This window comes from Anolis carolinensis, chromosome 3, assembly GCF_035594765.1.
Source record: "Anolis carolinensis isolate JA03-04 chromosome 3, rAnoCar3.1.pri, whole genome shotgun sequence".
NCBI classification, from domain to species: Eukaryota; Metazoa; Chordata; class Lepidosauria; order Squamata; family Dactyloidae; genus Anolis; species Anolis carolinensis.
Window position 1 is genome coordinate 10,009,743 of NC_085843.1, and position 23,417 is coordinate 10,033,159.

Consider the following 23,417-nt stretch of genomic DNA (forward strand, 5'->3'; position numbering starts at 1 on the left):
AATCCCTTTATTGCAGGCATTTTCTGAGTCTGGCAGCACAATCCACTGCCCAGTTTTGGGGACAAGGTCGTATGTGGCATAGAGGACATTCTCTGCTGTTTACAACTAACTGGCTACTTTTGCTCTTCAACACAAGCTTCCTATCTAAAACCACTGGCAATGTCAACTCTGCTCATTGCTGGTGAATGTTTGCAACTCTTTCCCAGATTTGCCACCTTTCAGTTTTCAAACATGAATTTGCAACTGCTTCAAACTTGGCAAACTCTAGATTTATTAGCAGCCGTCAAAAAACAGTCACAACTGAATGGAACGGAATATCGGACGGGTTGGGCCTCGGATCCAATCCAATTGGGCCATGATGTGATTTCTCTATGAATCTCCTAAGCAGTCAGACATTACACTCTGCCAACTACTAAATACAAAACGGCACACCATCTATCAAATACCACCAAACAACAAACCTTGAATTCAAACATCATCGGTTATCAGCACACCAGATATCAAATATTCCTTGAACATTCAACAACACACAAGTATTTAGAAAATACTCCAAAGAAGATTGACCATTCAAATTTTCCAAGGAGAATCTTGAAGAGATGGAGGAGGTGGGAGAGAAAATTAGTTTCAGCTCAAGCCAATTTACATGGTCAAGAGGCCGATATAGGACAATGAGGAGTGATAGCTTGTCCTCAACCCCGATTCCCCCAAAGCTCTTCAGTGCTTCAGAAACGGGCATAGCTGCAATTAACACAGAAAACAATAACCAACGTTGAAAATCAGATCCAGAGACGACGGTCGGCCACGTTTCCCATTGTAAACGGCCAGAACACAGAGCAGGGGAGTGAGTGTCAGGTGCAGTCATCTGGCAAGAAGGTGGGTATAGCGATGGCTGAAAGCATGCAGAAACAGGGTGTCAAGAATCCCAGTATTGCTACGTTGAATTTCCCAGTTCACTTCTCCAACAGCAAGCAAATCCCTGGCACTGTTAGCACTGGCAAGGTCCTCCCCTGACGTTAAGCCTGCTTTCGAAACCAGTCTGCTCAGCCTCGGAGAACGGTCCTCACAGAATGGTAGCTGGAGGTCTAGTCTCTACGGAGAGAAATGTTTAGTCTCTGGCTTTCCTCCTACTGTTTGGCTGCCTTGGTGGGCTCTGAGGACTGCCGGACGTCGGTCCACTCCAGCATGGTGCTTTGCAAGGCTTGTGTCTTCTCCTTGTCAACTTGCACGTAGTCGACCTTCTCGTCCGAAGCAGCCGATGATGTTGAAGGCTGCCCAAGGAGAAGCAAAGACAAAACAGATTTGTTTAGTTCACAATAGATTTGCATAGTTGTACACTTACCGTATATACTCAAAGATAAGCTGAGTTTTTCAGCGCTTTTTTTGAGCTGAAAAAGCCTCCCTCGGCTTATAATGGGGCCAAGGCTGGGCAAGAGAACCCGGAGGCCATTGCTTGCAATATATGATATATTCCTCTCTTACCCTCCCTTATCAGTGTGTTTTCCAAAGCCTCCCTCACTCTTAACCAAGGGAATGTTTTGAAAAGGGAAAGATGCCCTTGCAAGTAAGGAAGAAGAAAAAATATATATCCATTAATCTTATAAAAGCATTTCCCCCTGAAATATTTGTTAAACTCTCCTACAGATATATAGGCATTAACCCCCTGCATGCATTTTCAATCCCTGTGTACTTATATATCTGTATCTATACATACATAAATTTTATATATTAATTTTCCCCTCATATGTTTGCAGGTCTTTGCAAATCCTATATACATATAGATCCATGTACCTGTATATCTATATCCATATATATACTTTATTTAACCTATTGATGCCTCGAATAATGTAATTTTATTGCTATCTATTTTTATTTTGAAATTTACCAATAGCTGCTTAATTTCCCACCCTCGGGTCAATAAGTTATCCCAGTTTTTTGTGGTAAAATTAGGTGCCTCGGCTTGTATTCGGGTCAGCTTATACTCAAGTATATACGGTATGTCCATATGGTAGAGATCTCTAATCAAGGATCAGGCTGTTCTCAAACAGAATTAAATCTAAAGTGGAATCTTGTTGGTTGGTTCCAACTAGAGTAGACCTTGAGAGTCTCTCCAAAGCCCCAAACTAATGTGTCCCTGAAGACCTTTGATTGAATCACTGTCTGTTTTAAGAGGTATGTTTTGAGGTGAGCATCAGAAGAACTTTCATTGTAGCTCCAGATGATAATGCAGTACCTCAGCTTGCAACTTGAATTGATGCCAATCAGAAAGCTATTGGGCAAGAATTCAATCCATGCACCATCAAACCAGCTCTGGTCAAAAGAGGGAACCTATAAGGTAGGTGTATCAATTCAGTTATCTGGGACTGTCAACAAAACCTTGAAAAAAAGGGGCCGGGCTGTGGCGCAGCCAGCTAGTAACCAGCTGCTATAAATCACTACTGACCGAGAGGTCATGAGTTCGAAGCCCGGGTCGGGTTAAGCCTCCGACCATTAATAGCCCCGGCTTGCTGTTGACCTATGCAGCCCCGAAAGACAGTTGCACCTGCCAATTAGGGAAATTTAGGGACGCTTTATGCGGGAGGCTAATTTACAACACCATAAAACTGCCAGCAAAACACGAGGAAAGGAATGAGGAAGTACAGCCACTACTGGACGGTGAAGCAACAGCTCCCCCTGTGGCCGGAATCGTGAAGCTGGAAAAATGTTTAAAAAAATGCCTCTGAGTCTATCTAATGTATGTTGTTTGTCTGTTGGCATTGAATGTTTGCCATATATGTGTTCATTGTAATCCGCCCTGAGTCCCCTTCGGGGTGAGAAGGGCGGAATATAAATATCCAACACTCGCTTATCCAACGTTCTGGATTACCCAACGCATTTCTGTAGTCAATGTTTTCAATACATCATGATATTTTGGTGCTAAATTTTTAAATACAGTAATTACTACATAGCATTATTGCGTATTGAACTATTTTTCTGTCAAATTTGTTGTCTACATGATGTTTTGGTGCTTCATTTGTAAAATCATGATCTAACTTGATGTTTAATAGGCTTTTCCTTAATGCCGCCTTATTATCCAACATATTCGCTTATCCAACATTCTGCTGGCCCGTTTATGTTGGATAAGTGAGACTCTACTGTAAATAAATAAATAAATAAATTTGATCTTTCTCGTTATCCTCTTGCTTTCAGAGGCAGTGTAAGATCATCCCACAGTGACAGCAGATCCTCTGTAAGAATAAAACAAATTATACCAGTGTCTGCCATTAATAGGATGCTGGCTGACTGGTGAATTACACTTAGAGTAAACTCATTGGGTCAGCTCTTCACTAGTGAGTAAAACCTATTGATTCCACGGGACACTTCTAGTTGCAATTAGCCATTGGTTGCACAGGTGCAACTGCCTGCAAAAGTTACAGAGAAGGGCTATACCTTTCGATGTGGCCCAGGTGAGCTTGGCTGGAAATCCAAAGCCAGGTAATCGACACTTCCTGTGCTCTTTTTTGTGGCCGGACTGTTTGTGCCGCTGGGAATGGGAGATGCAGAGATCGGGTTTTGCTAAAGGAAGAACAGATGAGCCACAATGAATAAAGTAAAATAATAAAATGTATGACATCTAAAAAAAAGTGATCAAACCCACATTTGGAAAGAGATGTTCTTCTGGAACTAGAAGGAGCATCCCTGTGAAGCCACTGTGTAATTGCAAATTGTGAAATGCACCAAGGCAGGACATAGAGGGAATGTACAAGTAGACTCTATTCAGTGTACTTCGAACTGCTATGGCACACAAAAGTTAACCAGAATAACACTGGAGGACATAAGAGATGCCTAGCAGTTTTTTATTTAGTGTTTTTTCCACTCTCATGAGGGTTTTTTTATTCTAACCTTTGTAAAAGTTGAGCTCTTATTGTATAATATATATATATATAAAAACTTGATATTGAAGAAAGAAAGTTAGAATTTACATTTGAATGAAACTTACCATGGCCACATAATTTTCTTCACTGTCTCCTGAGTCAGTGCTGGTGATGCTCTGGGTCGAGATGGGACGACAGTATGGGGAAAAGTTGGAGTTGAAGGCCTGGCTGAAAGAGAAATTAAAGAACAGGACAGGTTACATAATGTTATTATTATTGAGGAAGAACAAGGCCAGCCTCAACAATAGGGAGAGGCGTAACTGGCTTGAATCTCACACCTCCGGGTCATCTTTCTGGACAAATCCCGGTTTGCAAATAACCTTCTTGTTGTGCTGTCCAGACCTGGATACAGAATTCCAAGTGAGGTTTAACTAAATAATAGTCTTACACAGTCCATCAAATTTATGTATCAAGAAGAATTGAACATTTGGGAGGTGACTCTGCTGTGTTCATCTTATTCCATCCATAGCTAATGGATCATAGGACTTAATTTTCCTCCCTATCTATCCTATTCCACACTATCCCAGGCAACTCTCCGATACTTGTCCATGCACTTTATTAAATGGTCTTGAAAGTGTGTACTTTTTATATGAGCGACCCCTTTTCATCCATAGTGGTGACACTTGTATTATTACCTCATTTTGTATGGTCATTGTGTGTTTTATTGTATGCTGTGTTTTAATTGTTTATTTTATTCGATTGTTGTGATATTGTTTCTTAGTTATTGATATTGGTTTTAATCTTGTTATACTTTGTTTCTGTTTTGGGCTTGGCCCCCTGTTAGCTGCCCCAAGTCCCTTCGGGGAGATGGTGGCAGATTAGAAAAATAAAGTGCAGTAGAGTCTCACTTATCCAAGCTAAACGGGCCGGCAGAAGCTTGGATAAGCGAATATCTTGGATAATAAGGAGGGATTAAGGAAAAGCGTATTAAACATCAAATTAGGTTATGATTTTACAAATTAAGCACCAAAATTTCATGTTATGCAACAAATCTGACAGAAAAAGTAGTTCAATATGCAGGAATGTTATGTTGCAATTACTGTATTTACGAATTTAGCACCAAAATATCATGATATACTGAAAACATTGACTACCAAAATGGCTTGGATAATCCAGAGGCTTGGATAAGCGAGGCTTGGATAAGTGAGACTCTACTGTATTATCATCATAATCATCATCATCATCATCTATCTGGACTTTCTGGCTTTTGGAGAGTGAGACAATGTGTAGGGTTACCCTGTTGAATTCATTTGTGAAAATGTCCAGGCGAATAGCCAGCATGGTTTACTTTGAGCATTGGACTATGACTGTGGAAACCAGGATTCATTTCTCTTGCTCAGCCATGGAAATCCATTGGACAACCTTGGGAAAATCACATTCTCTCAGCCCCAGAAAACCCTGTAATGGGGTCTCCTAAGTTGGAAGCAACTTGAAGTCACACAACAGCAAAGAACAAGCAAAATGTTTCCTCTGTCCCCCTATTGCTCTCAGAGAGAGAAATGCTGCCAGAATCAAAGCAAAAATTGACTTCTCGTACTGTCAATGTTTGTACAGGTGGATCCTATGTTGTCCTTTCCTCTGGGGAAAAAAAACAGAGCTGGAAAAGACCACCAGGACCATCCAGTCCAATCCCTTGCCATGTCAGAAATTACAATCAAAGCAAAGTCTGAAGACTACCCAATTTTTAGCCTTGGATTAGGCGAGTCCTCAAGGGGAGATGGGATGGAGTATAAATAAACTGAAGCCACTCAATTCCAAAAACCCTCTCTTATGTGGCTGGCAAAATCAGACAATATTCTTCAAGCAAGCATAAATTCAATGTTGGACTCTGCTTAGTTCTATTCTCCTACAATTCTATTAGGAAGATAATTCTGGAACTTCCCAGTTATGTACTTAGGGATGCAGCCATAAACATCTCCACTTGATGATGATTTCTTGGCAAGCCATGCCTGGTTTGTGAAAGATAATAAGATGAATCTAAGCAACTAAACAGTCCCATCTTGTACTCACCCAGGCCTGGACCAGGATTTAGTGACCGGTGACTTGAAGGGAAGTTCGTCAATGACTGTGTTGTTCCTCAAGTCTAGTGGCGTTGGCTTGGCTGAAGCAGAAAGAGTTTAGAGTCAGGATGGAACATATTTATTAGGACATGAGCAGAGCTTGGCATGAATTTGTTTAATATTAATTCATTGCCCACAATTTCCTTGATTAAAACATTAAAACTGAAATTAGCAACATAACAAATTGATCTTATGTCTCAGCAAATCTACTTTTATTTTCGTGTCAGGAAAGACTGCAAGTCGTTTCTGGTGTAAGAGAACTGGCCATCTGCAAGGATGTTGCCCAGGGTGTTTTTGATGTTTTACCATCCTGTGGGAGGCTTCTCTCACTTCCCCGCATGGGGAGCTAGAGCTGAAGATGGGAGCTCACCCCACTCCCCGGATTCGAACCGCCAATCATTTGGTCAGCAGTTCAGCTGGCACAAGGTTTTAACCCATTGTGGTGTTGTATGTTTTCTGGGCTGTATGGCCATGTTCCAGAAGTATTCTCTCCTGACGTTTTGCCCACATCTATGGCAGGCATCCTCAGAGGTTGTGAGGTCTGTTGGAAACTAGACAAGTGAGGTTATATATCTGTTGAATAATCCAGAGTGGAATGTGAAATGTCCAGAACTCTTGTCTGTTGGAGGCAAGTGTGAATATTGCGATTGGCCACCTTGATTAGCATTGAGTGGTCTTGCAGCTTTAAAGCCTCTCTGCTTCCTGCTTGGGGGAATCCTTTGTTGGGAGGTGTTAACTGGCCTTGATTGTTTCCTGTCTGGAATTCCCTTGTTTTCTGAGTGTTGTTCTTTATTTACTGTCATGATTTTAGAGTTTTTTAAATACTGGTAGTCAACCTCTGAGGATGCCTGCCATAGATGTGGGTGAAATGTCAGGAGAGAATGCTTCTGGAACATGGCCATACAATCCAGAAAACATACAACAACCCTGTGATCCCGGTCATGAAAGCCTTCGACAACACATTGTTCACGAGTTGTTTTTCGACTTGGACAGTCCTGTTAATACCTTTGCGATCTGGTTTGAGGTTCCGGTTGACGGGCGGGGGCTGGATTTCACTCATCCGCCGGTGAGGCTGGGAGCTACTGCTGCCCTTATGAAGGGGAAAGGTAGAAGAAGACATCGCCAGGTGATGGGGTCCGGGGCTCATGGGGATATAGAGGTTCTGGGAATTGTCCTCCGATCTGTCCATGTTCAGCAGGATCGAGGAGCCCGGGTTCATCGGGACATAGTTCTCCTCGGAATCAGCGCTGTGAGAACGAGCCACTGTAGCTTTGTTTTGCTGAGGAGCGAAAAGGAAGCAAAATGTAAAGAGCTGCAGGCAAAAATTCAAAGAGAACCGAGGCTTCTAGGAAAGCAAGATCTCCAAAACTACAGCTGGGCTGCACCCTGAGAATCTCAGATTTAAAATCTAAAAACAACATTATTATTATTATTATTATTATTATTATTATTATTATTATTATTATTAATAATAATAATATTAATATTAATATAATAATAATAATTTTATTTTTGTACCCCGCCACCATCTCCCCAGAGGGACTCAGGGCAGCTTACAGATATAAAACCAGCATACAGTATACAGTTTTACAAAAACACACAAATAAATTTAAAAGGCATTAAAAATCACAATCATTATAAAACACATGAAAAACACAGCAATAAAAACATAAAATGAGCTGGGCAAAGTGCACTGAGTGGAACTTGTAAACAAGAAGGAACTTGTAAACAAGAACAATAATGAAGTTCCTAATCCTTAGGATTTCAGGTAATGGCTTGGAACCAGGCATGTGATGGATGGTGAAATCCTGAAGCCAAGGGCAAAAATGCTTTGGGAAGAAGGGAAACTGAGAACAAAACAACAACACATTTTCTGCATTATCCAACTTTCATAACACTTTAATAGCCATGGCTTCATCCTAAGAGATACTTGAAATTATTTCTAAATATTTCTGCTCTATTCCCTTGAACCAAAAAAATAATCTCAGGATTCTCTAGAATGACACTATTACTATTGCTATTAAAGTGGCCTGCAATGGAAAAGTTCATATCTAGATTTTGTTTTGGAAACTTGTCTATTCTGATGACATGTATTCATTAGTTTATTTTGTATTGTGTTGCTTGGTTTTGCATTTTATCCAAATGATTTGGTTTCCAATGGTATTGTACAGCTTTGTGTTCTGTTATTCCTTCTTCCTTCTGCATGAATATGTGCATACATATATTTTTTAGATTGTTCACCAATGAAAGGTCACTTTTTTTGGCAAGTAGACTATAAAGTGAAATGAGCATTTGATGGTGCTAAACGAACGAATGAATAATAGCTGTACAGTGAAGACTAAGCAAACCTAAATAACTTACCAGATATGGATGAAGTCCAGCATTCATAGATTCTGCTGATTGAGCAGCACTGCTGCTGCTGTGTTGCGGGTATTCATAGGTCTCACAGGATGAAGCTGAAATCAGTGAAACACAGTTCATTCAACCGAAAAAAAACCCCCTTATCAAGATACCTTATCAGACTGTATGAAAAACTGCATTGCCCTATTTTAACTTGCTCAAGTTTTAAGATACTTGAGGAAGGGCTTTCCTCAATGTTGGGGAAAACGCAAGTCATTCAATAAAGAAATTCATAAATTTAGCTAAGGGAAAAGATCTCTGGCGCTATGGGTCAAACTTGTGCTGCCGAACTGCTGACCTGAAGATGGGCAGTTTGGATTCGATGGGGTTAGCTCCTGCTGTTAGCCTTAGCTCCTGCCAACCTAGCAGTTCGAAAACATGCAAATGTGAGTAGATAAATAGGTACTGCTTCGGTGGGAAAATGCCGAAGCAGTAACACAACAAGGAGGTGTCTATGGATAATACCGGTACCGCAGCTTGGAAACAGAGAAGAGCACCTCCTCTGGAGCCAGAGATTAGCACTGCCTTCAGACCCGGAAATGAAAGGGTTAACAACTGGGGTGTTAACCCTAGCTTCTGCCAACGTAGTAGTTGGAAAACATGCAAATGTGAGTAGATAAATAGGTACTGCTTCGGCGGGAAAATGCTGAAGCAGTAACACAACCAGGAGGTGTCTATGGACAACGCAGGCATCTTGGCTTGGAAATGGAGAAGGGCACCTCCCCGAGAGCCAGAGAAGCACCGGCTCCAAAGCCGGAAATGAAAGGAGAAGCCTTTGCCTTTGTCTGTGTATTTGTATCTCACTGTCTATCATTGTAACAAGCCATTGAATATTTGCCTGTATCCATCTGCTCTAAGTCCCCTTGGGGAGAGGGGTGGAATATAAATAAAGCGTTACAGTAGAGTCTCGCTTATCCAACGTAAACGGGCCAGCAGAAGCTTGGATAAGTGAATATTTTGGATAATAAGGGGGGATTAAGGAAAAGCCTATTAAACATCAAATTAGATTATGATTTTACAAATTAAGCACCAAAACATCATGTTATACAACAAATTTGACAGAAAAAGTAGTTCAATACGCAGTAATGCTATATAGTAATTACTGTATTTACGAATTTAGCACCAAAATATCACGATATATTGAAAACATTGACTACAAAAATAGCTTAGATAATCCAGAAGCTTGGATAAGCGAGGCTTGGATAAGTGAGACTCTACTGTATAAATAATGAAACGCATATGTTTGGCTAAAAGAAATGTTTTGAGATGGAAACCTAAGAAGGTCCTTTTGGAGAGATGCATACTTTCCAACTGTTTTGGCAGGGACAGTTCAAATTAATCTGCTATCATCCTTCCCACCTGCCTAAGGGCTATGAAAATGTCTCAGCTTCTTTCTCCTCCTCCCACTTCTCCTTTTGTCATCAGCTTTCATTGCTGCAAACAGAGTTCAAAATGCAGAACTGGTTTGCACTCCATTCACTCTGCATAGAAGAGAAGAGAGAATGCTTGCCTTTCCTTGTACTATCAGGCAAAAGCAAACTGCTGCAGCCTCTCCCAGCCTGTGTATGCTTCCTTGTGAATAATTTTTGCCACCTTAGCTACCTTCTGATGTTGCTTTGCTGCATGTCCCAGTATTTATACGTTACACTTCTTATTTCCCTAGACAGCCAGCTTTGTTTCATCCAGTGCCAAATGCCCCATCTCTGGAAACTCTACTCACCCCGGTGCAGCCTGCAGTTTTCCACCGCGGGCAGCGTATTCCTCCTGGGAATGGTTGCGGCCGCTGACCCCACGCCCAGGCTTTCGCTGTCCAGAAGCCGCTGTTGGGGGCTGCCCCACCTGGACTCTGCCTGTCCCGGCTTTGGTGGCCTCGGAGGAGGAGTGGCCGGAGCTTCGCCGGACGCCAGGGCATTGTGGTTCTTATCCAGCGTGAATGTCCTCGGGATCTGATAAACCGGGGTGCCAGGGACGTCATACGAGTCCGTCGAAAGCTCCCCGAAGCCTTTGCAGAGGGTGTTGTTCGGGGTCTTAAAAGTGTAGACCTCTTCGCTGTCGGTCTCGGACCCAGTGAGGCTGGCTTTGGTGTGGCCGTAGCACCCAAAGCTCCTCGGGAGGTCGTAGGCGCTGTCCCCCAGCTCCGAGTTGTGCCGGCTGGGCTTGGGCAAGCTGTAGAAGCCGTGGACGTGGCCTCCCATCCCGTTGACACAGTGTCCGTTCCCTTGAGAGACCTTCTGGACAGACGGGTCGCTTCTCATGAAGAAAGCTGACCTTGTAGCTTGTGAAAAACTGGCACTCCTGATAGGGAAGAAGAAACAAAAAGTGGAGAGGTGATGCAGAGGCAATCCCATTCATTTGGGATTCATTTCTTGAACAACATATGTCATAATCTTACTCTGTTCTGCTGTGGAATGGCCCGTGTCAAGTTCTGAGCAAAGCAAATTCAAGAAGGAGATGGACAATCTGGAACAGATCCAGAGGTTGCTGAACAAAATGATCAAAAGCCAATGCGATTATAGCTTCTTCAATGGGAGTATAGTTTCTCAATTAATGGACCCAAATATAGACCCAAATATCAACTGGCTTCAGTATTGGGAGATTAGAGAGGAATATAAGGAAGATAAAGAAAGAGGATTTGAAACAACAGAAAAACTTTGGGACAAAATATTGAAAATTAACACCAAACAAATAAGAATATTATACAAACAATTACTTACCTGGGCTCAAGAGAAAGATCAAATAAAAAAGTAATGATAAAATGGGCCAAAGCGATAAGACACACAATTTATCTAGGCCAATGGGAAGAAATATTGGGAAAAAAGCTGAGGTGGGTCTATGCTACTGAAATAAAGGAGAACTGCTTCAAAATGTTCCACATGTGGTATTTGACACCAAATAAACATGCTAGATTCAATAGAGGAAAAAACAGTGGAAACTGTTGGAAATGTGGAAAGCACACCGAGACATTTATCCACATGTTGTGGGAATGTAAGAAAATCAAAAAATATTTGGCAAGAAATACATTAAAAAATGACAAAAATCCTACAAAAAGAAATTGAATTTAAGCCAGAATGCTTTCCATTAGGAATTACAGATGTACAAATAGATAAAAACACCGATAGAATAATATTTTACCTCACCACGGCGGCGAGAATAGAGCTTGCACAAGTATGGAAAACAAAGGAGGTACCTAGCATGAAGAAATGGCTCAACAATGTAATGTACGTGATGGATTTATTAACAAAAAACTAGCCCAGGAAAGGACATCAAATAAAACTGATTGGAAACCCATGAAGGAATTTTTACAAAAAGAAAAAATAAATTTTCATATAAGGATGGACTAAAGAAAGTCCCTCGGATAACAGTATAAAGTAAAGATAGTTACATTTGTTTAACTTCAAAAATAAAAACAAATGACTACAAGAAAATCAAAAGGACCACACCTGGAGCTCTGGAAGTAACAGGATATATATATAGCAACTGTTTACATGTAAGCTTTTTTTCCCCTGTGGTCGTTTTTGTTGTTGTGGTTGTTGGGTTTTTCTTTTTTTTCTTTTCTTCATCCCTTTTTTTTCAACTTGTGTACTGATACCTCACTTTCCCCCTCACCCCTTTCCCCCATGTTACCCTTGTTGTCTTATATGTGTCTTATTGTATCAAGAAATGAGAATCTTTGTTGTAATAAGAAATGTATGGAGTTGCTTGGAAACCTCTCAATAAAAATTATTTTTTTAAAAAGCCAATGTGATTATAGCTTCCTCAATGGGAGTATAGTTTCTCAATTAACGGAAATAATACCACTACTTTATTCTGTTTTGCTCAGACTGTACCTGGAAGACTGTGTCTAGAGGAGGATGACCAAAAATGATCAAAGTTCTGGAAACCATAAATCCTTATGAGGAGTGGCTTGAGGAGATGGGGATGTTCAGTTTGGAGAAAAAAAGGCTGAAAGGGGACATGAGAGCCATGTCTGAATATCTAAAAGGATGTCACATGGAGGAGGAAGCATGCTTGTTATTTGCTGCTCTAGAGACTAGGACACAATGGAGCAATTGAATCAATTAGCAGGAAAAGAGGTCCCACCTAAACATTAGGAAGAATGCCTTGACTGTTGGAACAGTTTGACAGTGGAATCTGATTCTCTGGAGTCAAGTGGAGTCTCCTTTTCTGGAGGTATTGAAACAGAGGCCGAATGGCTATCTATTGGGAGTGCTTTGGTTGAGCATTCCTGCATGGCAGGGATTGGAATGGATGGCCCTTGGGACCTATGAGTCTATGATTTTTTTAGAGGATGTTTATCTGTCACCCAAGAGAATGTGAACCCAGTGAGAGAATTCCTAGGACCGCAGTAAACTACACATCCTAGGAATCACTAAAAAAGGACACAACACTTAAACTGGCATCAAAGTAAAATAGATGTATAGTGCAGATGGCTCCCAGGAATTTCTGAATTCTTAGCAGTGGTATCAGAAATTGCCCAAGAATGCAACTTCACTCTCTAGGATCATGGTTCTCAACCTTTGGGATCCCAGCTCCCAGAATCCACCATTATGGATTGTGCTGATGGAGGCTTGTAAAAAAATGAAATATGAAACAACTAGAGGATCAAAGGTTGAGAAAAGCTGTTCTAAGAAGTTGAATAAATAGATTAAAGGGTAAAGTGGTAAGGAATGAGGAAATAGTCATAAGGAAAACCTAAGTTGGGTTCATAAACCATACTCAACTGAAATAATATGAGGAGCGACTTAAAGAACTGGGCATGTTTAGCCTGCAGAAGAGAAGGCTGAGAGGAGACTTGATGGCCATGTAGAAATATGTGAGGGGAAGTCATAGAGAGGAGGGAGCAAGATTGTTTTCTGCTGCCCTGGAGACTAGGACACAATGGAACAATGACTTCAAACTACAGGAAAGGAGATTCCACCTGAATATTAGAAAGAACTTCCTCACTGAGAGAGCTGTTCAGCAGTGGAACTCTCTGCCTCGGAGTGTGGTGGAGGCTCCTTCTTTGGAGGCTTTTAAGTAGAGGCTGGATGGCCATCTGTCAGGGGTGCTTTGAATGTGATTTTCCTGCTTCTTGGCCGAATGGGGTTGGATTGGATGGTCCACGAGATCTCTTCCAACTCTATGCTTCTATGATTCTAATAAATTGTCATCCATCTGCCATTAGAAATTCATGAAGAATTCATGAATTCTGAGTCTGTCTAATGTATGTTGTTTGTCTGTTGGCATTGAATGTTTGCCATATATGTGTTCATTGTAATCCGCCCTGACTGTATGTATGTATGTGTGTGTGTGTGTGTGTGTGTGTGTATATATATATATATATATATAATGTGCATAATTCCCATGGAGTAAACAACAAAACCACTGGACCAAATCACACCAAATTTGGCCACAAAAGACATAGTCATCCAATCAATCTGCATGCGGCAGCGGGTCAGCAAAAATGGCTAGGCGTGTCAGTGCTGACACGCATGTCATAGGTTGGCCATCACTGTGTTACATATTGTTATGTTCGATCTCTATACATATTAACCCAGGGTCGCATAAAAAGGCCTTGAGAGAAAAGGGAAAGGTTTAAGTCAGAAGCCCTATTTTCGCAAGAGAGAAAAGAGATATAGATGTCACACTTATCCCAACAGACAGCATGACATGCTCTGGGAGGGTCCCAACCACAGGGATCTCTGGGCAGTTTGTTTTATTTATAACCCGTCATCAATTCCATCTGAAGCAAAGCTTGTTTTGAATTATTAACGAGAGTCAGATGTCGGAGTGAGATTCTCTTAAAATTCGGGGAAGCCCTGGGGTTCATGGGAATCCAGCTGTGCTTGGAGCACCATAATCTCCCATCGCTTTGGACTCTTGGTCCTTCCCCAGCTGTGATCCATGGTCCTCTGGGCCGGTTTCCAGCTGTCAACTCTATGGTGAGAAGCCCTTCTTCTAAATTACCGCAACGTATTGCTCTGGGTGGATGAAAAAGCAAAGCCAACATGTTCGCAAAAGGCTTCTCGGCAAGGCTCCTTTCCAATTTCCCCGACATGGTATTGAACAAAAATGTTCTTCCTCTTGAAAGTACAAACATGCCAAACCCATTTGTGTAGGAATTGCGATCCAAAATACAATTTATATTAAAATTAGGACAAAATACATTTCAAAAACAGTAAAATATTGTGTTGTTGAAGGCTTTCATGACCGGAATAACTAAACTGCTGTGAGTTTTCCGGGCTGTATGGCCATGTTCCAGAAGCATTCTCGCCTGATGTTTCGCCCACATCTATGGCAGGCATCCTCAGAGGTTGTGAAGTCTTTTGGAAACTAGGCAAGTGGGGTTTATAGATCTGTGGAATAATGTCCAGGGTGGGATAAAGAACTCTTGTCTGTTGGAGGCAAGTGTGAATGTTGCAATTGGCCACCTTGATTAGCCTTACAGCTTCAAAGCTTGGCTGCTTCCTGCATGGGGGAATCCTTTGTTGGGAGGTATAAGCTGGCCCTGATTGTTTCTTGTTTGGAATTCCCCTGTTTTGGAGTGTTGCTCTTTAATATTTTATAAAATAACTAGCATGGGGACCCAGCGGTGCCTAGGTTATTAGAAGAAGGCATTGTTTGTATTGGGGTATTAGCTAATATCACTGAAATCTGGTCCAGATCCATCGTTGGCAGGGTTCAGAGCTCTCTGGATAAGGGTGAACTACAACTCCCAGATCCAAAGTCAATTACCCCCCAAACCAGGACTGTATGCAGAGTTGGCCATGTTGGGTCTGTGTGCCAAGTTTGGTCCAGATCTGATGTCAGCTGGGTTAAGTGTTTTCTGGATGCAGGTGAACTATAACTCCCAAAATCAATTTTTCCCTGTGTATAGATATTTTAGGGGCCCCTGGTGGTGCAGTGTGTTAAAGCACTGAGCTACTGAACTTGTGGACCAAAAGGTCCCAGGTTCAAATCCCGGGAGCGGAATGAGTGCCCGCTGTTAGCCCCAGCTCCTGCCAACCTAGCAGTTTGAAAACATGCAAATGTGAGTAGATCAATAGGTACTGCTCCGGTGGGAAGGTAACAGCGCTCCATGCAGTCATGCCGGCCACATGACCTTGGAGGTGTGTATGGACGATGCCGGCTCTGCGGCTTAGAAATAGAGATGAGCACCAACCTCTTTACCTTTACCTTATATAGATATTTTAATATTGTATTTCATCCTTTCATCAGAAGGTGGTGCTATGTATAAACCAACCACCTGTTCTCTTATTTTACATCATGGGCATATTCTTTTTTCTTATCTAAATATCTAAAGCTGAAATATGAAATGTTTCTGGTCTCATGAATTTTTGGTATGGGGTGCTCAATCTGTCCATAAATATTTTAAATGCATACATAGATTGAGACTAGTTTGCTCTAAGTGGAGTCCTAGAATTTTTTCTGTTTTGCAGACGGACCTCTAAGAAGTAAATAAAACAATATAGATACAGCAACTTCCAATTACAATGCTTTGCAGTCAGTTATTAAAAACTGAATTGTCTCATCATATGTTTAAAGTAAGACACTTTTAGTTTGGTCATATTTTCCCATAGCATAGAGGGAAAAATCCTTATGCACGCTTACAGGGAATTAAGCCTTAGTGAACATGGTGGAACATTTTAGCAAATATAGATAGGATCTAGTTGTTATGGTGCTTCCAGGCAGAGAGCGCCTAGAGATACCAGACAAATGCAGCTACCCCACCTTTCCCTCTTTATTGGATTTTCAGGATAAGACAAAAGACAGACGACAAGGTGGGAAAACATGCAAAGGTTACAACGGAAGATGGTATGGTTCGTAAATACACCTAAATTCTGTGTAAGTCTTGTGTTCTTTAAAAATAAGAAGCTGAATGCTTTATTTGCTGTGTGCACTGCAGCAATGTTTTCCCATTGCCCTACTGCTCTTTGCCGTTACTGTTTGGAATTGTTGTAATCTGCTGTGTTTGACGGAAATGCACTAAAAGCCCGGAGAGCCCTTTCATGTTACACAATTATGAGACTATTGACAAAGGCTTTCATGGCTGGAATCACTGGGTTGCAGTGAGTTTTCCAGGCTGCATGGCCATGTTCCAGCAGCATTCTTTCCTGACGTTCTGCCTGCATCTGTGGCTGGCATCTTTAGAGGTTCTGTTGCTTGTGAAGCAAGTGGGGTGTATATATCTATGAAATGTGCAGGGTGGGAGAAAGAATCCCCGTCTGTTGAAAGCAACTGTTGCAACTAGCAAGCTTGAATAGCATTGAGTAGCCATGGAGCTGCAAAGTCAATCAGTGAGAGTATCTGCATATAGGTAGCCTGGCCTCTGTTGCCTGAAGGCATCCTCTGCTTGGGGGGGGGGGAGTTCACTGGCACTTAAATGTTTGCTGTCCGGAGTTCTCCTATTTCTGAATGCTGTTCTTTGTTTACTGACTTGATTCTGGTGATTTCAAATACCGGATTTTGTTCATTTTCATGGTTTACTCCTATCTGTTGAAAGTGTCTCCAATAATATGCTGTATCTAGGTTGGTTCATCAGGTGCTCTGCTATGGCTGACTTCTCTGGTTGAGTTAGTCTGCAGTGCCTTTCATGTTCCTTTGATTTGTGTTTGGGTATTGCTGCATTCCATGCAGTCATGCCGGCCACGTGACTTTGGAGGTGTCTATGGACAACGCCGGCTCTTCGGCTTAGAAATGGAGATAAGCACCAACCCCCAGAGTTGGACACAACTGGACTTAACGTCAGGGGAAACCTTTACCTTTACCTTATTGCTGCATTTGGTGGTCCCTATGTAAACTTGTCCACGGCTGCACGGTATACAGTGGACACCTGCAGTGGTTAGAGCAGGGGTCCCCAAACTAAGGCCCGGGGGCCGGATGCGGCCCTCCGAGGTCATTTACCTGGCCCCCGCCCTCAGTTTTATAATATAATATATTGTATATACATATAATACATATAATATTGATAATAATATTATAATGTAATTCAATATAACACGAATAATAATACCATATAATAATATTAATTATATATTCTATATTACATATAATATTACTAATAATATTACAGTATAGTGGTATAGTTCAATATAGTAATATATAAAGCTAATATTGTGCTATGCTAATAATATAATATATTGTATGTACATATAACTTGTAAGCCACTCTGAGTCCCCTTTGGGGTGAGAAGGGTGTGATACAAATGTAATAAGTAAATGCAGTAAATAATAAATAAATAAATAAATAAATAAATTTTAGACTTCGGCTCACCCAAAGTCTGAAATGACTTGAAGGCACACAACAACAACAACAACAACAACAACAACAACCCTAATTAACTTGACTATCTCACTGGCCAGAAGCAGGGCCACACTTCCCATTGAAATCCTGATAAATGTATGTTGGTTAAAATTGTTTTTTTAAAAAAAATATTGTATTGTTCTTTCGTTGTTGTTGTTGTTGTTTTTGCACTACAAATAAGACATATGCAGTGTGCATCGGAATTTGTTTGTATTTTTTTTTTCAAATGATAATCCGGCCCCTCAACAGTCTGAAGGATTGTGGACCGGCCCTCGGCTTAAAAAGTTTGAGGACCCCTGGGTTAGAGGATCCCTCTTGTCCTTTGCTGAACATAGCATTTGTTGAATTTTCTGGGTGGATGTTTAGATTGTTTGTAGGTTGTGTTTCTTCATTAGTTGCGGTCAGTGGTTCCCTTGATGCACGGCAAGAACACTTGTCCTCTAGGTGGATACACTCCACTTGCTTTCCTGCCAACAGAACCCCTGAAGATGCCAGCCACAGATGCAGGCAAAACATCAGGAGCGAATGTTACTGGAACATGGCCATATAGCCCGAGAAACTCACAGCAATCCAATTATGAGATTATATCCTCTCGGACTGCCTGGGCTCCAGAATGCTGGGATTTCTAGTTAAGGGAAAGAATGGAATAAATCTCTTATGTGATTTCTTAACACCTTCTCTCTTATCATATTGTCACAAAAATGTGATGTGCAGATTTGATAAATGTGGATTTAATATGTGTGGGTTTGAATGAACTGTATGGAAGGAAGGAATGATTGAGAGCTAATAATTTGGAGACTATTCAAAAATATTAAGGCCTGCAATGACTAACTGCTTCCTTGCTGAATTGTAATTAAAACCTGCTAATGAGACCTGAAATAGTTGACCTGCCTTTGCGAATCCAATGTAGTTACATAGAGTCTAATGTTGTTCTTTGTGTAAAAGTTCTGAAAAAGTTTTGATATACCCTCTCACACTGAAATTGCATTAAAAGAACCTATGCTTTAAAGTTATTGAAACGTTATTCATAATACAGTAGAGTCTCACTTATCCATCACTCACGTATCCAACGTTCTGGATTATCCAACGCATTTTTGTAGTCAATGTTTTCAATATATCGTGATATTCTGGTGCTAAATTCGTAAATACAGTAATTACTGGATAGCATTACTGCGTATTGAACTACTCTTTGATGTTTAATAGGCTTTTCCTTAATCTCTCCTTATTATCCAACATATTCGCTTATCCAACGTTCTGCTGGCCCGTTTATGTTGGATAAGTGAGACTTTACTGTAGTTACATAGAATCTGTATGTCTGTATGTCTAATGTTGTTCTTTGTGTAAAAGTTCTGAAAAAGTTTTCACACTGAAATTGCAATAAAAGAACCTATGCTTTGTGTGGGTTTGAATGAACTGTATGGAAGGAAGAAATGATATATCACGATGTATTGAAAACATTGACTACAAAACTGCATTGGATAATCCAGAACATTGGATAAGCGAGTGTTGGATAAGTGAGACTCTACTGTACATTGGATTCACAAAGGCAGGTCAACTATTTCAGGTCTCATTAGCAGGTTTAAAGTTATTGAAAGGTTATTCATAATAATATGATTCTATGAATAAACCAATACCATGCGCTGCAACATTGCACAGATGCCAAATTTGACCAACTTGGAAAAATTAATTAACACCAAATTGGGGAGGCTGCAGCAGTTAGCTTTTGCCTGAGCCTAGTAGTGGGAAGGTTCAAGAGCCCAACAACTCGTTTCCTTTCCTCTTGCTAAGTGGAGCAAATGTTAAGCTCAATTTGCAGCAACTGGAGCAAATCATAATGGAGAGGGGTAACACAGGAGAAGGCAGGACACTTTAAAAGAGGCATGAGCAAACTTGGGCCCTCCAGGTGTTTTGGACTTCAACTCCCACCATCCCTGACAGCCTACCCGAGACTGTCTCCTCCTTCCTACCTGGTGTTCTCCGAGGTCCTGCTCATGCACTGGTGCAGGAAGAGATAGTCCTGCGGGGCACTGGTGGAAAGCGTGGTCCGGATATGGTTGGAAGGCGAGTCGAACGTGAAGAGGGTGGGCTGGCTGGAGTGGGAAGGAGCCGAAGAGGTCCGTTCTCGCAAAAGACGCTGAGTGGAGCCGCTGAGCTCTGCCGGGGAGGAACGGGGGCCGTGACTCATCAGAGGAATGTTTCTCAAAGAATCTGGACAGAGAGAATAACACACAGCTGTGAGGAGAAAGTGCATCATCATCCCCCTTCTTTGTCATCTTTGTTCACAAACAGAGGGAATCCTACAATTATGCTTTCCAAAACCGGTGCAGTGGGCCCTAGGTATCTACTTGGATAACAATAATAATAATAATAATAATAATAATAATAAGAAGAAGAAGAAGAAGAAGAAGAAGAAGAAGAAGAACATGCCCTGGCAGAATATGTAAAGCAACGTGAAGAACCAGCTTTGATTGAAGTCGAAAATCAGAAACTCCTCAAAACACAACAGACAAAAAACCAGTACAAAAAAACTGCACTACAAACTAGAGCTGACAGCTGGCACAACAAAACACTGCATGGAAAGTTCCTTGACAAAATTGAAGGAAAAGCTGATAAGGAGAAGACCTGGCTCTGGATCACGAATGGGACCCTGAAGAAGGAGACAGAAGGCCTGATCCTTGCAGCCCAGGAGCAAGACATCAGGACAAAGGCAATTCAGGCCAAGATCGAAAAATCAGCTGATGACCCAAAATGCAGACTGTGCAAGGAGGCTGATGAAACCATTGATCATATCCTCAGCTGCTGTAAGAAAATTGCACAGACAGACTACAAACAGAGGCACAACTGTGTGGCCCAAATGATCCATTGGAACTTATGCCTCAAGTACCACCTCCCAGCAGTAAAGAACTGGTGGGATCACAAACCAGCAAAGGTCGTGGAAAATGAACACGCAAAGATACTGTGGGACTTCCGAATCCAGACTGACAAAGTTCTGGAACACAACACACCAGACATCACAGTTGTGGAAAAGAACAAGGTTTGGATCATTGATGTTGCCATCCCAGGTGACAGTCGCATTGATGAAAAACAACAGGAAAAACTCAGCCGCTATCAGGACCTCAAGATTGAACTTTAAAGACTCTGGCAGAAACCAGTGCAGGTGGTCCCAGTGGTGATGGGCACACTGGGTGCCGTGCCAAAAGATCTCAGCCGGCATTTGGAAACAATAGACATCGACAAAATTACAATCTGCCAACTGCAAAAGGCCACCCTGCTGGGATCTGCACGCATCATCCGAAAATACATCACACAGTCCTAGACGCTTGGGAAGTGTTTGACTTGTGGTTTTGTGAAATGAAATCCAGCATATCTATCTTGTTTGCCGTGTCATACAACGTTGTTGTGTCAATAATAATAACTTTATTTTTATACCCCGCCTCTATCTCCCCAAAGGGGACTCAGGGCGGCTTACATGGGGCCAAGCCCGAATAAAAACAATAGCAATATAAAACACAACAATAGACAAAAAAAACAAAACAAAAAAAAACATGCACAATTATAAAAATTAGCCAATAAAAACAAATGACAAGAACTAATAAAAACATGGATTAAAACGGAGAGGTTGTAAAAGTAGACTGGGTAAGGTGCACAATATAAATATTATAAACACGAGGTGACTGATAAAGTGCTGCAAATTCTTGGAAGTGCAAATTGGGATGGGGATAGACCCTGTGTCTTTATCAAGTTGACATAGGTAAAAAGTGCAAACCGGTACAGGAATGGTCACAGATACAGATTGCTATGGGGATGAGCAATCTTTAACTAAAGGCCTGAGTAAAGAGCCAGGTTTTCAAGCTCTTTCTGAATGCTACCAGGGTGGGGGCTTTCCTGGTTTCCCTGGGGAGCGAGTTCCAGAACCAGGACCCCCAAGGATCCCCAAATCCTAGGATCTGCAAGTTACACGTCTTTATCTTTATCCAAAATGATCAGGACCAGAAATATTTTAAGATTTATTTTCACACCCAGATTTTGAAATACTTGTACAGTAGAGTCTCACTTATCCAAGCTAAACAGGCCGGCAGAACCTTGGATAAGTGAATATCTTGGATAATAAGGAGGGATTAAGGAAAAGCCTATTAAACATCAAATTAGGTTATGATTTTACAAATTAAGCACCAAAACATCATGTTATACAACAAATTTGACAGAATAAGTAGTTCAATACGCAGTAATGTTATGTTGTAATTACTGTATTTATGAATTTAGCACCAAAATATCATGATATATTGAAAACATTGACTACAAAAATGTCTTGGATAATCCAGAACCTTGGATAAGTGAGTCTTGGATAACTGAGACTCTACTGTATTTGCATATACAGTAGAGTTTCACTTATCCAACATTTGCTTATCCAACATTCTGGATTATCCAACAGTCTGTCTCCCACCTGGATCTACAGCTGTTTTTCTAGGCAGCAAGGACTGAACTTTTTACACATTTAATTTCTGATAATGTTGTTACTCTTAAGTTCATTTTATGCAATTCTATCTTTATTTGTAGTCAATTTGTTAGTAGCTAGTGTTTTAGTGGTCAATGTTTTCAATACATTGCAAAATTTCAGTGCTAAATTCATAAATATAGTAATTACTACATAACGTTACCGTGTACTGAACTGCTTTTTCTGTCGATTTGTTATAAAACATATTCGCTTAGACATAAAGATATTCACTTATCCAAGCTTCTGCCGGACCGTTTAGCTTGGATAAGTGAGACTCTACTGTATTATTATTGTTATTATTAGAGAATTTGCACAGACATATGATGCCATCATAGCATTGTGGGTTGAGTCTTGGAGAGCAGGGTTGGGATCCTTGTTTAGCCATGGAAATTTACCTTGGGTTAGTGCAGGCATGGGCAAACTTTGGCCCTCCCTCCTGGTGTTTTGGACTTCAACTCCTACCATTACTAACAGCATACTGGCTGTTAGTAATGGTGAGAGTTGAAGTCCAGAATACCTGGAGGGAGGGCTCAAGTTTGCCCATGCCTGGGCTTGTGACACCTTCTCATCATCAGAAGAAGGCAAAGACAAATCCCTTCTGAACAAATCTTGCCAAGAAAATCCCATGACTTGTGGCCCATCCTAAATTGAAAACGACTGGAATGCACACAACAACTATGCTAATAGGATTTTGCCCAGAGAAACACTGATACACAGACTGCCAAATAGGAGAGCTTTTCAAAGCCAAGTTAACTTCTCCAGCTAAAGGCAATCTCTCCGACCCCTGCCTGTGAATATACTTTTTCCAAAGCTGCCTTCAAGCTGAGGAACTTAGCAAAGAGAAACTGCAGGCGATTTGCTAAAAGGTTTTGAAAGCAGAATCCTAGACCTCTTGATGTGAGGTCTAGAAAATGCTGTGGAGGAAAAACGCCTTGCTCCAAGCACTGTGTTGTCCAGATATTTAGCGTATTCTAAATGCAGACGGAAAGGTCCCAGGTTCAAATTCCAGGAGCGGATTGAGCGCCCGCTGTTAGCCCCAGCTCCTGCCAACCTACCAGTTCAAAAACATGCCAATGTGAGTAGATCAATAGGTACCGCTCCGGCGGGAAGGTAACGGCGCTCCATGCAGTCATGCCGGCCACATGACCTTGGAGGTGTCTACGGACAACGCCGGCTCTTCGGCTTAGAAATGGAGATGAGCACCAACCCCCAGAGTCGGTCACGACTGGACTTAACGTCAGAGGAAAACCTTTACTTTTTTAAATGGTT

General features: G+C 41.4%; 1 protein-coding gene across 1 annotated transcript in view; it reads right to left on the reverse strand.

Moving 5' to 3' along the window:
- Positions 1-247: 247 nt before the first annotated feature.
- The window catches only part of gab2 (GRB2 associated binding protein 2), a 202,161-nt gene continuing 178,991 nt past the window's right edge, over positions 248-23,417 (reverse strand). The window contains exons 3-10 of the mRNA XM_003225972.4: positions 19,621-19,861; positions 10,092-10,666; positions 8,333-8,427; positions 6,977-7,250; positions 5,922-6,012; positions 3,977-4,079; positions 3,427-3,552; positions 248-1,268 (exon numbers count right to left, since the gene is read on the reverse strand). Of these exons, the coding sequence (XP_003226020.2) occupies positions 1,125-1,268; positions 3,427-3,552; positions 3,977-4,079; positions 5,922-6,012; positions 6,977-7,250; positions 8,333-8,427; positions 10,092-10,666; positions 19,621-19,861 (1,649 nt within the window). The 3' untranslated portion in view covers positions 248-1,124. The remainder of the gene's footprint in view (positions 1,269-3,426; positions 3,553-3,976; positions 4,080-5,921; positions 6,013-6,976; positions 7,251-8,332; positions 8,428-10,091; positions 10,667-19,620; positions 19,862-23,417) is intronic.